At 41.8% G+C, this 17,014-nt stretch overlaps 1 protein-coding gene across 3 annotated transcripts in view; it reads right to left on the bottom strand.

The window, feature by feature from the left end:
• cdk15 (cyclin-dependent kinase 15) overlaps nucleotides 1-17,014 on the bottom strand; it is a 52,584-nt gene that overhangs the window by 23,168 nt on the left and 12,402 nt on the right. For 2 of the 3 annotated variants that reach the window (XM_060918115.1, XM_060918116.1), the window contains exons 3-4: nucleotides 3,901-4,038; nucleotides 3,701-3,795 (exon numbers count right to left, since the gene is read on the bottom strand). In XM_060918115.1, the coding sequence (XP_060774098.1) occupies nucleotides 3,701-3,795; nucleotides 3,901-4,038 (233 nt within the window). Of the gene's footprint in view, nucleotides 1-3,700; nucleotides 3,796-3,900; nucleotides 4,039-13,294; nucleotides 13,481-17,014 lie in introns of those variants that run through there. The other variant, XM_060918114.1, reaches the window with a different exon arrangement.

The raw sequence follows: 17,014 nt of genomic DNA, 5'->3' as shown, positions 1-17,014 counted from the left end.
TCCTCCTATAACAGAGCAACTGCCAGTGATTATTTTTTATTATTAATTAAAGACTGACAGGTTGTATTTTTTTTATCCATTTATCGTAACATTGACGTTGTAGATCATCCACATATTAAGTTCCTGTTAGTGCCATGAAACATTTTTTGCAGAATACAAAAGTTTGTGCACCTGTTTTCCTTAAAAACGTGTTCTTGGTTAAGTTCTTTGAATGCCTCATTGTAAGTCATTTTGTCATCCCATCTCATCTCATTATCTCTAGCCGCTTTATCCTGTTCTACAGGGTCTCAGGCAAGCTGGAGCCTATCCCAGCTGACTACGGGCGAAAGGCGGGGTACACCCTGGACAAGTCGCCAGGTCATCACAGGGCTGACACATAGACACAGACAACCATTCACACTCACATTCACACCTACGGTCAATTTAGAGTCACCAGTTAACCTAACCTGCATGTCTTTGGACTGTGGGGGAAACCGGAGCACCCGGAGGAAACCCACACGGACACGGGGAGAACATGCAAACTCCACACAGAAAGGCCCTCGCCGGCCACGGGGCTCGAACCCGGACTTTCTTGCTGTGAGGCGACAGCGCTAACCACTACACCACCGTGCCGCCCGGAGGAAAAAATATACAGTACAAAATTATTTCACGATTGATTTCCTGATCTGTACAACTGTTAAACTGGGAAGCATTTAATGCGTATGTGCTCATGCATTTCAGGTGGATGTCAGACTGCAGTCGGAGCATCTGGCGATGACACTCATTTGTTATTCAGCCTAAGCATGAGCTACTGATAAACAGTACTCCTGTATTAACAGTGTTGCTGTAAAATACATTTAAGACATTGAAATAGATTCAAATAATGTTAATAAATTGAGGAAAAATGCACCTTAGGTTATAAATCTTTATCTATTTTTCACAGCAATACTGATTTGGGGCGGCACGGTGGTGTAGTGGTTCGCGCTGTCGCCTCACAGCAAGAAGGTCCGGGTTGGAGCCCCGTGGCCGGCGAGGGCCTTTCTGTGCGGAGTTTGCATGTTCTCCCCGTGTCCGCGTGGGTTTCCTCCGGGTGCTCCGGTTTCCCCCACAGTCCAAAGACATGCAGGTTAGGTTAACTGGTGACTCTAAATTGACCGTAGGTGTGAATGTGAGTGTGAATGGTTGTCTGTGTCTATGTGTCAGCCCTGTGATGACCTGGCGACTTGTCCAGGGTGTACCCCGCCTTTCGCCCGTAGTCAGCTGGGATAGGCTCCAGCTTGCCTGCGACCCTGTAGAACAGGATAAAGCGGCGAGAGAAGATGAGATGAGATACTGATTTGTCATCATAAAATAAATGGATTAAAATGTCTTTTTTTTGTGTCAGTATTGTCTTGTGAAAAATCGTCGCATGCCTTGTTAGTCGTCAGGCATCCGTGAGCTCATTGAAGGACAGGTTCGTATTAGCACAGATAATTACATCCTGTCTTTACACAAATCAAATGAAGGCAATGCTGCAAGCCAAGATGTCACTCACAGTGATGGTAAAAACCGAACTGATCAGTTTGTCAGCCAGCCAACCAGCAGAGGGCAACCGCATCACTACAATGTTTTTCTTTCAGTTGTGTTTTTACAGCTTTCTGTTTCCATACCAGGTGGCACGGTGGTGTAGTGGTTAGCATTGTCGCCTCACAGCAAGAAGGTTCTGGGTTCGAGCCCAGTGGCCAACAAGGGCTTTTCTGTGTGGAGTTTGTATGTTGTCTGCATGGGTTTCCTCCACAGTCCAAAGACATGTAGGTTAGGCTAATTGGTGGCTCTAAATTGACCGTGAATGTGAATGGTTGTTTGTCTCTATGTATCAGCCCTGCGATGATCTGGCGACTTGTCCAGGGTGTACCCTGCCTCTCGCCCATAGTCAGCTAGGATAGGCTTCAGCTTGCCCGCAACCCTGCACAGGATAAGCAGCTACGGATAATGGATGGATGTTTCCATACCAAGTTCAAACCTTGAGAGGGAGATTGTAGGGATTGAACAGCAATAACAGTCTATTGTGCAAGTCTTGTATTGTGCTATTTTGGGCTCTTGATGTTATATGCTTCTCGCTTGACCGGACAAAGAGGGAGAACAGGTTTACTGGAAATTCACAACAATGCAAAAACATCTCATTTGATCAGTATACAGTCACAATTTTCCTGTTAAAACATGCCTGGATGTGGAGGTGTGCAGATTTTTGTTCAACCTGCTACATTCCTCACTCACTCACTCACTCACTCACTCACTCACGTAATCAGTACATCACTCAACACAGGCACGTTTCTGACCAGTCAGGAAAAAAAGGCTCAGATATTTAATGTGAATCATGTTCTTGATGAGAAAGAGCAGGAAAAGGCCTGACAGACGAAAGGACTAAAGCTCTGCTGCAACACTACACATAAACTGAATGCGAATGCTGAAGTTCCTACTCAGAAACTTGGGAAGGTGTCCTCAGCACATGATGTCATGCCAAAATGGCCGCTCACGCCATCCATCAACTATAAATAAAGCATCCCTTCATGACTTATTTAAATCAATAAATGTAGACATATTCGGTGGTTGAATCTACAACACAGCTATTTTGCGAAAGTAAATACACGACAAACTTTTGCTTTCATTGAGCGCTCGCTTTCCATTTTGAGGGATCCATTTTGCAGCACAGAGCTTGACAACTCTGACTCTGAAAACACTTCTATCCCACTTCAGCATGAATCTCACTGGCACCAGTATCAGCAGGGAGTCCACAGGCTTGTAGTACTCGAGTCTGACTCGTACCCTGATTTTAAGGACTCATGACTTGGATTTGAGCACTGATGACTCGGATTTGGACTCGGACTCGTCCATTAACTGCATTCGGACACGTAAATTGGAGACGAGGACTCGGATTTTTTCTTTATTTTTTAATTTGGCATACGATATTTATATCTACATTAATTTTTACGCTCTTTTTGTCCAAGAGAATGCACATTCACCTGTTCATACGTCATGTTGAGGAACAAACTAACGTTAACGGCGCTAAAATGCCTGGAGAGATGCCCCTAGGATTGTCCGCTTTGCTTATACAGACTTCTCATGCAGTGGGAAAAAATGCCCTGCTATGTGTTCCATATGTAGAAGAACTATCGAGGAGACGACGGGGACGACCTCGAACTTCAATTGTCATTTAATAAGACTCCACCAAGAGAAGGAAGCGACACGCTATGTTCATTGCTCTGTTGATAGTAGGCGGGGCTTGCTTGCTGAGTGATGAACTAGCTAGCGTTAACCCTCTCTCATGTTATTTGCCCTGTTGATAGTGGGCGGGGCTTGCTGAGCGATGAACAAGCTTTTTATCTGTAGCCTGTTAACTAAAACGGCGCAGTCGAGCAGGAACGTTAGTCCAACACAGCAGCAGAGACGCTTTCACATAAAGGCAGCAACAGCCACCGGATGGAGTCTTGTTCTTGGACTCGACTTGGATCAATAGTGGACTTGACTTGGACTCCACTCAAAATTTTCTTGAATGACTCGGACTTGAACACTGGGAACTTTAGACTGGACTCGGACTTGAGGTTTAGTGACTCGACTACAACACTGGTAGTCGAACAGCATTATGGGGAAAATTGACTCAGGCTGCTCTGGGTATGTTGAATGTCACTCTGGATAAGAGTGTCTGCCAAATGCCATGAATGTAATGTAATGTAGTACTAACCTGCTTATTCCTTTGTATACTGTAGCGTATGCACCCTCTCCTAGTTTCTCCAGGTGCAGGTATGAATTCGCCGTTCCAAACTGTAGACTTGTGTTCTGTGCATGCAAGATATGTACATTAGACTCAAAATGTATTAGAAATATTCAATAATCTATACGCATGCATGGTTGGTAAAACTGTGATTGTGTGTGTATGCTGACCCATTGAAACTCTGACTGAAAGTTCTTGCCACCTAGTGGGTCGCTGTTGCTGCGTCCTCTTTGCGCTCGGAGCCTGCGGACTTGGAGAGTGTGAAACCAATGAGGCTGAGGAGTTTCCATGCCATCCAACTCTCCCAGCTACAGAGAGAGAGAGAGAGAGAGAGAGAGGATCGACAATGAAAACACTGTAAACACTAATCAACACCTCTGAATCCTTGTTGTCTATCATTTCCGATTCACCCCTGTTCTCATTTGATGCTGAAGTATTTCGTCATCATGCCAGAGGAAATGAAACATGATGAGAATGGAGAGCGTGACAGAAGAAGTAGGGGTCAGTGAGATGGTGAGACAGATGAAGAGCTAGACAGACAGAGATATTTGCATTTATTCTATCCACATTCACTGGATATGAGCAATCACGCGCTCTGATTAGCTACTCTACTACTAGGATATCAGCTCAGATACCATGAGTAGAGAAAAACAAAATGGTGGCGCATGTTGCTGAACCAACCAAGGATGGAATAAAAACTCTACTTGAAAACAAAACCCCCAAAAAACACACAAAAAAGGAACAAAATATGGAATGAAAATATTTGATGGTAAGAACGTATTTATTTATTTATTTATTTATTTATTTCCCAAGAATTATTATTGTCACATTTTTCACAAATTGCTCCTGTCATTTCGCCGGTTTGTTTATATTCTAAGTGGAAATGATTTTGTCGGACGTTTTGTATGAAGTTTTTACTGATCGAATTTGCAAAAAATAAAAATAAAAATGCTCTGTTTCTCAAAATCCAGTGAATGTGAATAGAATAAAACAGTTATTCCACTCAATCTTGTCATACACTGCAAAAAATGGCCTTTCAAAAATAAGAAATAAAAGATTAAAACAAAGCATATTTGCTTGAATCAGGTGAAAAAAATCTGCCAATGGAACTAGTCAAATTTGACTTGGTAAGATTTCTTAAAGATGAAAAATCTAACCTGTTTTTAGATGAAATAATTCTAAAATAAGATTGGGGAACTTATTATGCGAGATCTGATTAACTCAAAATAGTTCTTATAACAAGATCGTACTTCTTACATTTAGCCATTCAAGTCATTTTTATTTATTTCATTTTAAGGGTATTTAACTTAAATTCATGACAAAGTCTTAGCAGTAAAAACTGAATTTAAGATAAATATACTAATATTAGGATTGTTAAATTCTACAACTAAGCATTGCTAGCTTAAAAGATTCTCCTTTTGTGACCTGTAATTAGTAAAATACTCTAGATATGAGACCAGAGACTATCTTGAATCAAGTTGACGACACGTGTAGCATTGCAACAAGTTTTTTTTTTCCCCATTTCAACATTCAAACATTAAAACAGCTCTTAAGATTCTACTTCCCCAGGACCTCAGGCACCAAAAAAATAAATAAAATTAAAAAAAGTCTACGCATTTTGACTTACAGTGCTTACACAACGGCAAAGCAACAGTGCATTTTGGGGGCACTGACTATTCATGTGTACGAGGGGTTTACAAGATCAGGCACAAAAAAACCCAAACAAACAAACAAACAAAAAAAAAAAACCACTGAACTTAACTCATAGCATTCCAAAAAGCCCTCACTAAAACGCCCTCCACTCACTCATAGCCTTTTTGAAGGCACTTGTCTGGTCTAGAGTCTGTACAGCATCTAGAAGGCGCTCACTCTGAATGACTGAGAAAACAGTCGCACTAAACTTAGGATCTGTAAGGTGGAGTTGAATTGTAATGAAAGATTCAAAGATTTCAGTAAAGTTCATTTATTCCCAAAACAAGCATACTTTGTTTTTTTTCTTGAAACAAGATGAACTGCATTTGACAAATGTCCAAAATGTACTTACTTGTTTAAAAAAAAAAAAAATTTATTTTCAAAGGTGGCGGCACGGTAGTGTAGTGGTTAGCACTATCGCCTCACAGCAAGAAGGTTCTGGGTTCGAGCCCCATGGCCGGCGAGGGCCTTTCTGTGTGGAGTTTGCATGTTCTCCCTGTGTCCGCGTGGGTTTCCTCCGGGTGCTCCGGTTTCCCCCACAGTCCAAAGACATGCAGGTTAGGTTAACTGGTGACTCTAAATTGAGCGTAGGTGTGAATGTGAGTGTGAATGGTTGTCTGTGTCTATGTGTCAGCCCTGTGATGACCTGGCGACTTGTCCAGGGTGTACCCCGCCTTTCGCCCCTAGTCAGCTGGGATAGGCTCCAGCTTGCCTGCGACCCTGTAGAACAGGATAAAGCGGCTAGAGATAATGAGATGAGATGAGATTTTCAAAGGTGCTCCAAATAAGACTTTTTCAAGACATTTTGTCTATACAAGATTTTCAAGATGGACTGTCTAAAAACTAGCCTTTCTAGCTAAATGAGGTTTTGCTTGTTGGGCAATTATGTCTTATAATAAGGGTGGCTAGATGTTTTGACTTGAAAATAGACAAATAAACTTCCTAAGATTTTTATTTTTTGCAGTGTACATGGCTTATAGCTGACTCGGTGCTACGTGCCTTGTTGGCTATCAGCTCATGTACCACTCGATTTCATGGAATAACTGTTAAATAGTGTATATCTGGCCCAATATTATCTAGCAATGATGATTTTTTTTTTTTTGCAGATAAGCTTATGTAACAACATCCACAGGGACATTGTCTTCATGTGGCTGTGCATAAGTGTGTGTGTGTGTGTGTGTGTGTGTGTGTGTGTGTGTGTGTGTGTGTCCAACTGTCAACTTGACTCACTTTAATCCCTAATTGACTCACTTGTGACTCAAATGAAACGTTTTATTCACTCAACTGTGACTCAAATTAGTCAGATTACATGCAGAAAAAACCCTTATCTCTTCCAGAGATCATGCATCAGAAATGACGCATTATGTCGTCAGTCTTCTCCCATCTCTGTACACATTCACCCCGCAAGTACTCAAAGTGTTCTGGCTGCAGCGGGACTGATGGAAGCTGTCGTAAACCAGAGACGGCTTAAACACAAGCTCTTAAAGTCTTAAAGTGCTGCCTGATAAATAAAACAAAGTGACTTTCAGAGAGAAAGCCCTACTGATGGTGGAAGTGCCTTCTGTGTTGAAGGTAATATAACATGCTGGAGAAACATGCTAACGTTCAGACAGTCAAAGCAGAAAAAGCAGTTTGTGGAGTAATTTAACCTGCATTATGACTTATTTGTGGGGACATGGTTCTAGATCTAGATCCTGATGTACTAATCCTCAGCCATGAACATACTTTATTTATTCTACCCACATTCACTAGATATGAGCAATTGCGCACTCTGATTGGCTACTCTACTACTAGGATATCAGCTCATATACCGTGAGTAGAGAAAAACAAAATGGCAGAGCATGTTGCTGAACCAACCAAGGACGAAATAAAAACTCTACTTGAAAGCAAAACCCCAAAAAATACAAAAAAAGCAACAAAATATGGAATTAAAGTATTTGATTGTAAGAACATTTTTTTCCCCAAGAATTATTATTATCGCATTTTTCACAAATTGCTCCTGTTATTTCGCCGGTTTGTTTGCATTCTAAGCGAAAATGATTTTGTTGGACATTTTGTATAAAGGTTTTATTTATCGACTTTGCAAAAAATAAAAAACTATGTTTCTCAAAATCCAGTGAATGTGGATAGAATAAAACAGTTATTCCACTCAATCTCGTCGTACACGGCTTATAGCCGACTCTACACTACGCGCCTCATCGGCTATCAAGTCATGTACGACACGATTACATGAAATAACTGTTATATATGATGAACTTTTCTGTGAGGAAGGAGTCATCAGGGTCAGGACTTTGTAACATTTGGTCTCGGTAAGTTTTTCCTCCACAGGAAAGTCTTCATTTTGCGCTTTGTGTCATTTAATTGAAGAGAGCTGAAAAATAGAGGCTGGTGAAGAAACTGTTTATAGCCACGATAAATTATAACAGGAACTAACTGTTTTTGCGGACGTTCCCCAACATTAAATGTAGCCATAAATGGATAAAAATGATGATGTGTTCGTGTGTAGGCAAATTGCTGTGGTATAAAAGAAAATAAAGCAAACTGTTTTTCGAAAATCCACATCAGGCCACATCACAATACCACCATGTGGTTTGTAGTTTTCCAACACCAACATGCTCCGAAGTTTTTTATGCCTTACAGTACATTATACACTTAAACCACAAGTCAAAGGTTTGGACACAGCGCTCACATGTTCATTGGACATATTTTCATTTTTATACTTTTCTCTACACATATAGGATTATTCCATGACTAAGAAATGTGCTAAATCAAATCCTTAGCAGCTGGACAAGTTACGAATCAGAGCAGAAGACACAGACTATGTTACAGGGACATTGTACAATATTTGACAATAGCTGGCTGGATGATTTCACCATCTTAGAGCTCAGACCTGTAAAATCCACAGGGATTCACAGGAAATGATCCATGTCCCATTTTGTTGTAGCACACAGAAAGGATTTCGCTCATCAGCAGCACTGTGTATAAAGTGTCAGGGTCGGATATTCGCATGTTTCTGTCACTCTGCTGTTAGAGATAGTGATCACCCTCTCACTGCCTCCATGTCCTCTTTTACACTGCCTCCATATCTTCCTCCTCATTGCCTCCATGTCCTCATTTTCACTGCCTTCATATCTTCCTTCTCACTGCCTCCATGTCCTCCCTCAAACTGCTTCCGTGTCCTCTTTTTCACTGCCTCCATGTCTTCCTCCTCATTGCCCCATATTGTCCCTCTCACTGCCTCCATGTCCTCTTTTTCACTGTCTCCATGTCTTCCTCCTCATTGCCCCATATCGTCCTTCTCACTGCCTCCATGTCTTCCTCCTCATTGCCTCCATGTCCTCCTTCTCACTGCCTCCATGTCTTCCTCCTCATTGCCCCATATCGTCCTTCTCACTGCCTCCATGTCTTCCTCCTCATTGCCTCCATGTCCTCCTTCTCACTGCCTCCATGTCTTCCTCCTCATTGTCTCCATATTGTCCTTCTCACTGCCTCCATGTCTTCCTCCTCATTGCCTCCATGTCCTCCTTCTCACTGCCTCCATGTCCTCCCTCAAACTGCTTCCATGTCCTCTTTTTCAATGCATCCATGTACTCCTTTTCACTGCCTCCATGTCCCCATTTTCACTCCCTCCATATCTTCCTTCTCACTGCCTCCATGTCTTCCCTTAAACTGTGTCTGTTTACTCTTTTTCATTGCCTCCATGTCCTCCTTTTAATGCATCCATGTCCTTCCTCTAATCACCTCCATGTCCTCCCTCTCACTGCCTCCATGTCTTCCCTTAAACTGTGTCTGTTTACTCTTTTTCATTGCCTCCATGTCCTTCTTTTCAATGCATCCATGTCCTTCCTCTAATCACCTCCATGTCCTCCCTCTCACTGCCTCCATGTACCCCTTTTCACTGCCTCCATGTCCTCATTTTCACTGCCTCCATGTCCTCCTTCTCACTGCCTCCATGTACTCCTTTTCACTGCCTCCATGTCCCCATTTTCACTCCCTCCATATCTTCCTTCTCACTGCCTCCATGTCTTCCCTTAAACTGCTTCTGTGTCCTCTTTTTCATTGCCTCCATGTCCTCCTTTTCAATGCATCCATGTCCTTCCTCTAATCACCTTCATGTCCTCCCTCTCACTGCCTCCATGCCCTCATTTTCACTGCCTCCATGTTTTCCTTCTCACTGCCTCTGTGTCCTCCCTCTCACTGCCTCCGTGTCTTCCTTCTCACTGCCTCCATGTCCTCCCTCTCACTTATAGCTCATGTTTGTCAGTGACAACAATGTGTCTTATTAATTAAGTACAACATGTATTTTTCTGTACATTTATAGTTATGTTTTATACCATAGTTCCTGTTATCTTATGTTATAATCGATATAAACAGACATTCTTTCACCAGCCTCTATTTTTTTCTCTCACTTGAGGTTAATAAGATAAAAATAAATGCAGTTTGTTGTGTTACATTACATGTTGTTACTACAGAAGTCATTGTAAAGGAAAGATTTGGAGCAAAAAAAGGAAGAAGACGTACAGTTTTCCTCTAACTCAATGTGTAGTCCATCAGTGCAGACATCTCATCTCATCTCGTTATCTGTAGCCGCTTTATCCTGTTCTACAGGGTCGCAGGCAAGCTGGAGCCTATCCCAGCTGACTACGGGCGAAAGGCAGGGTACACCCTGGACAAGTCGCCAGGTCATCACAGGGCTGACACATAGACACAGACAACCATTCACACTCACATTCACACCTACGGTCAATTTAGAGTCACCAGTTAACCTAACCTGCATGTCTTTGGACTGTGGGGGAAACCGGAGCACCCGGAGGAAACCCACACGGACACGGGGAGAACATGCAAACTCCGCACAGAAAGGCCCCCGCCGGCCATGGGGCTCGAACCCGGACCTTCTTGCTGTGAGGCGACAGCGCTAACCACTACACCACCGTGCCGCCCCAGTGCAGACATGTTTGTATTATTTAGTTTCCACTGGAGCTAAGAGGCTCGCGAAGATAAAAGCAGCCAGATTAGCATAAATCTTTACATACCCTGTTTAGAAACAATGTCTTTTTTGCTGTCTTTCAAAGTGTGTCCTACAAAGTCACAAACCACACAAACACATCCGTGTAAGATACAAAACAACTCACAGTTTGAAGTGAGTGCGTGATGATTTAGCCATGTTGTTTCCTCAGTGCAAAACTAGCATACTGTTAGCAACATTAGCTGCAGAGATAATTCGCAAATTTCTGTCACCAAATACGTCTTGTACGATGAGCTACATTTAGGGTAAAGCGGGGGAAAAAAGAATATAAACAATTCACCTTGGTAAAAGGGAAAACGTGACACGATATTAAACTTTCAAAAGGTAAATCGATAACTTAAAATTTTCTACCTTTTTTTTTGCCGTCGCAATCTGAAGTATCGGAGTAAAGCCGCATTATGATGACAACTGTATCTATGATGATATTGTAAAAACGTTTTTTCCCCCTTTCTAATATATTAATTATACACTCATCTTTTGACACAGGAAAGGAGTTTAGTCTTTGTTGTTTCTCGGGACCATGACAATCTGCTTTTCTTTCTTTTTCTTTAAATGGTTGATATCTGTCAGGAGAAATTTCTGGAAGGAGTGTCAGTATTTTGACACAGTAGGTTTTCCTCCATGGGAAGGTCTTCAGGACAGAGGAATTTGCACATTCCGGTTTACAGTGGTGCTTGAAAGTTTGTGAACCCTTTAGAGTTTTCTATATTTTTGCATAAATATGACCTAAAACATCATCAGATTTTCACACAAGTCGTAAAAGTAGATAAAGAGAACCCAGTTAAACAAATGATACAAAAATATTATACTTGGTCATTTATTTATTGAGGAAAATGATCCAATATTACATATCTGTGAGTGGCAAAAGTATGTGAACCTCTAGGATTAACAGTTAATTTGAAAATGAAATTAGAGTCAGGTGTTTTTAATCAATGGGATGACAATCAGGTGTGAGTGGGCACCTTGTTTTATTGAAAGAACAGGGATCTACAAAGTCTGATCTTCACAACACATGGTTGTGGAAGTGTATCATGGCACGAACAAAGGAGATTTCTGAGGACCTCAGAAAAAGCATTGTTGATGCTCATCAGGCTGGAAAAGGTTACAAAACCATCTCTAAAGAGTTTGGACTCCACCAATCCACAGTCAGACAGATTGTGTACAAATGGAGGAAATTCAAGACCATTGTTACCCTCCCCAGGAGTGGTTGACCAACAAAGATCACTCCAAGAGCAAGGCATGTAATACTCGGCAAGGTCACAAAGGACCACAGGGTAACTTGTAAGCAACTGAAGGCCTCTCTCACATTGGTTAATGTTAATGTTCCTGAGTCCACCATCAGGAGAACACTGAACAACAATGGTGTGCATGGCAGGGTTGCAAGGAGAAAGCCACTGCTCTCCAAAAGTAACATTGCTGCTCGTCTGCAGTTTGCTAAAGATCACGTGGACAAGCCAGAAGTCTATTAGAAAAATGTTTTGTGGACAGATGAGACCACAATAGAACTTTTTGGTTTAAATGAGAAGCGTTATGTTTGGAGAAAGGAAAACACTGCATTCCAGCATAAGAACCTTATCCCATCTGTGAAACATGGTGGTGGTAGTATCATGGTTTGGGCCTGTTTTGCTGCATCTGGGCCAGGACGGCTTGCCATCATTGATGGAACAATGAATTCTGAATTATAGCAGCGAATTCTAAAGGAAAATGTCAGGACATCTGTCCATGAACTGAATCTCAAGAGAAGGTGGGTCATGCAGCAAGACAACAACCCTAAGCACACAAGTCGTTCTACCAAAGAATGGTTAAAGAAGAATAAAATTAATGTTTTGGAATGGCCAAGTCAAAGTCCTGACCTTAATCCAATCGAAATGTTGTGGAAAGACCTGAAGCCAGCAGTTCATGTGAGGAAACCCACCAACATCCCAGAGTTGAAGCTGTTCTGTACGGAGAAATGGGCTAAAATTCATCCAAGCCGGTGTACAGGACTGATCAACAGTTACCGTAAATGTTTAGTTGCAGTTATTGCCGCATAAGGGGGTCACACCAGATACTGAAAGCAAAGGTTCACATACTTTTGCCACTCACAGATATGTAATATTGAATCATTTTTCTCAATACATAAATGACCAAGTATAATATTTTTGTCTCATTTGTTTAACTGGGTTCTCTTTATCTACTTTTAGGACTTGTGTGAAAATCTGATATTGTTTTACGTCATATTTATGCAGAAATATAGAAAATTCTAAAGGGTTCACAAACTTTCAAGCACCACTGTATGTGTCATGTGACTTCTTTCTTTCTCTCTTTCTTTGATTAACTTCAAGCGAAAGAAAAAGAGACAGGCTGGATAGAGAATGAGTGTTATATACTGCAGTATATATGTGATAACAGTCTACCTAACTTGTTTTGAGGACATTCCACAATATTAAATATAACTTTAAAAAAAAAGAATAAATAGTACGTGTCTTTCTTTAATGAATAGAAAATGGTTGGCTGTGGCAAATTTGGACGTGCTGTTCAAGGAAAATAATCAGCTTTGTGGTTAGAACACTAATTCTGCTTCAAATTGGAGCACGTTATTATTATTTAGCGAAGATGAACTGACATTTAAAAATTATATTGGTATATTTATTTTATATTTTAGAACAGGATGGAGTGTTGTGACTATGTGATCTAAATCAAGAGGGTTTCTTATCATCTTCTAATTGAAAAAACATTCAGTGGGACGAAATTAGATTTCCCAGAAGCTTCCATTTATCGTCCTTCAAGGTTCTTTGATTTGACCTTAAAGGTCCTGGACAAAAGTTAGGTTCTGGAGCATAAACTATCCAAAGCACCCTTGGTACCTCAGGGGTAGGCAGAGACGAGACGCTCCAACTCCTTGAGGACATCTCTTGTACTTCCAACTCTTCTTTTCTCTGGTAAACGGGTTCCTGTGTCTCCTGGACCGTTTTCTGTCTTCCACAACACCAGCAGCATTTTCTCGCACACAGAGAACCCCAGAACCGGAGCCTCCATTGCAAATCCTCCATTACTGTGTCTTTGGCTTTGTGGGCAAGCCTTTCTCACATGACGTGTGTGTGTGTGTGTGTGTGTGTGTGTGTGTGTGTGTGTGTGTGTGTGTGTGTGTGTGTGTGTAGGTATGTGTATGTGCGTGTATTTTCTGTACAGACGCCTGGTCTTATGACCGTTACCCATTTGTGAGAGCAAAACAAACACAGCCATGTTCTCTTTGCTAATGGGAACAAGCGTGTCTATTCAACCATACAGGACAGAGAGAGAGAGAGAGAGAGAGAGTGTTTATTATGTCTGATAGATGGAGGAAGAAATAACAGAGAACAGAGAATGCAGGCCACGCAGACAAATGCGAGATGCTTGTGAAAAGCAGCAATTTTCTGGAGGAAAAAACAGACCATGGTTACTATGGTCACCATGACATCCCTCTAAAAGAAATGAAACACGAGGAAAATAATCTGCAATGACGTGTTGTTTATTATTTTCCTCCAACAGCATATTTTGATGTGTTCGATTCGTCTTCATACCACTGCAATTTGGCAACATATACAACCCCGATTCCAAAAAAGTTGGAACAAAGTACAAATTGTAAATAAAAACGGAATGCAATAATTTACAAATCTCAAAAACTGATATTGTATTCACAATAGAACATAGACAACATGTCAAATGTCGAAAGTGAGACATTTTGAAATTTCATGCCAAATATTGGCTCATTTGAAATGTCATGACAGCAACACATCTCAAAAAAGTTGGGACAGGGGCAATAAGAGGCTGGAAAAGTTAAAGGTACAAAAAAGGAACAGCTGGAGGACCAAATTGCAACTCATTAGGTCAATTGGCAATAGGTCATTAACATGACTGGGTATAAAAAGAGCATCTTGGAGTGGCAGCGGCTCTCAGAAGTAAAGATGGGAAGAGGATCACCAATCCCCCTAATTCTGCACCGACAAATAGTGGAGCAATATCAGAAAGGAGTTCGACAGTGTAAAATTGCAAAGAGTTTGAACATATCATCATCTACAGTGCATAATATCATCAAAAGATTCAGAGAATCTGGAAGAATCTCTGTGCGTAAGGGTCAAGGCCGGAAAACCATACTGGGTGCCCGTGATCTTCGGGCCCATAGACGGCACTGCATCACATACAGGCATGCTTCTGTATTGGAAATCACAAAATGGGCTCAGGAATATTTCCAGAGAACATTATCTGTGAACACAATTCACCGTGCCATCCGCCGTTGCCAGCTAAAACTCTATAGTTCAAAGAAGAAGCTGTATCTAAACATGATCCAGAAGCGCAGACGTCTTCTCTGGGCTAAGGCTCGTTTAAAATGGACTGTGGCAAAGTGGAAAACTGTTCTGTGGTCAGACGAATCAAAATTTGAAGTTCTTTATGGAAATCAGGGACGCCGTGTCATTCGGACTAAAGAGGAGAAGGATGACCCGAGTTGTTATTGGCGCTCAGTTCAGAAGCCTGCATCTCTGATGGTATGGGGTAGCATTAGTGCGTGTGGCATGGGCAGCTTACACATCTGGAAAGACACCATCAATGCTGAAAGGTATATCCAGGTTCTAGAGCAACATATGCTCCCATCCAGACGACGTCTCTTTCAGGGAAGACCTTGCATTTTCCAACATGACAATGCCAAACCACAGACTGCATCAATTACAGCATCATGGCTGCGTAGAAGAAGGGTCCGGGTACTGAACTGGCCAGCCTGCAGTCCAGATCTTTCACCCATAGAAAACATTTGGCGCATCATAAAATGGAAGATACAACAAAAAAGACCTAAGACAGTTGAGCAACTAGAATCCTACATTAGACAAGAGTGGGTTAACATTCCTATCCCTAAACTTGAGCAACTTGTCTCCTCAGTCCCCAGACGTTTACAGACTGTTGTAAAGAGAAAAGGGGATGTCTCACAGTGGTAAACATGGCCTTGTCCCAACTTTTTTTGAGATGTGTTGTTGTCATGAAATTTAAAATCACCTAATTTTTCTCTTTAAATGATACATTTTCTCAGTTTAAACATTTGATATGTCATCTATGTTCTATTCTGAATAAAATATGGAATTTTGAAACTTCCACATCATTGCATTCTGCTTTTATTTACAATTTGTACTTTGTCCCAACTTTTTTGGAATCGGCGTTGTAGAAATTTGCGTTTATTAAAGAATGAAATGTACTTTTTATCCATTTATAGCTACATTTAATGTCCTAAACAAGTTAGTTCCTGTAATCGCTTATGTCACAGGTTCCCAAACTAGGGGACATTATGATTGGGGTCAGTGCTCTTTTGTTTTATTCGTTTATTTACAATTGAACATCAAGAATATCACTAAGGACAGAGTTGGGGTGCTACTATTTTGAAATCTCATCTCATTATCTCAAGCCGCTTTATCCTTCTACAGGGTCGCAGGCAAGCTGGAGCCTATCCCAGCTGACTATGGGCGAAAGGCGGGGTACACCCTGGACAAGTCGCCAGGTCATCACAGGGCTGACACATAGACACAGACAACCATTCACACCTACGCTCAATTTAGAGTCACCAGTTAACCTAACCTGCATGTCTTTGGACTGTGGGGGAAACCGGAGCACCCAGAGGAAACCCACGCAGACACGGGGAGAACATGCAAACTCCACACAGAAAGGCCCTCACCGGCCCCGGGGCTTGAACCCAGGACCTTCTTGCTGTGAGGCGACAGCGCTAACCACTACACCACCGTGCCACCCCCTATTTTGAAATGTTCCTTTAATTAAGAGTATGTGTTGAAATGTTTGGGTTTGTAGCTCATCTGGCTATAGGCCAGGCTGGATTTATGTGATCACGCGTCGTCCGTCTGTTCGTCGTTCATTGTCGTCCATCCACAATTTACAAAAATTGCTACTCCTCCTGCAGGACTGATCAGATTTCGATCAAACTCGCACACAATATTCCCCAGGTGGCTGTGCATAAAAACTGTCGAGATGGTGGCACCACCTGTCATATTTACAATTTTATGGGCATCTGAAATTATTGGGTAACTCATCACATTAAACGCTACTCTTCGTAAACTGCTAGGATGTTTTCACTGAAACTCAGCCAGAAGACTCATCTCATCTCATCTCATTATCTCTAGCCGCTTTATCCTTCTACAGGGTTGCAGGCAAGACCTTCTTGCTGTGAGGCGACAGCGCTAACCACTACACCACCGTGCCGCCCCCAGAAGACTCTAAAGACATATTTCAACAAGAATTGTTCACCAGGTGGCGCCACCTGTCATGCATGCGGCTACACAAGGGTCATATTAGCCTGGCAAGCCAGACTAAATGTGAATATTTAGTCTGGCCTCGATCCGTAGATATTTCCGAAGCAGGTAGGAGGAACAAACCGCTGTCTTTCAAACTGTCTCTGTGCGTATAGGCCAACGCTCTGACCAATCAGCGCAACAGTGACTGTGACGTAGTCAGAGCGACAGAAAGCAGGGGGGAGACCTTGAAATTAAACAGTTTTTCAAAATGCGTATTAATTAATAAACAGGTTCTAGATATTAAAAAAATTTGGAGAT

Source organism: Neoarius graeffei, chromosome 4 (assembly GCF_027579695.1).
Source record: "Neoarius graeffei isolate fNeoGra1 chromosome 4, fNeoGra1.pri, whole genome shotgun sequence".
In the NCBI taxonomy this organism is placed as follows: Eukaryota; Metazoa; Chordata; class Actinopteri; order Siluriformes; family Ariidae; genus Neoarius; species Neoarius graeffei.
This window is presented reverse-complemented; position numbering and strand designations above follow the sequence as displayed.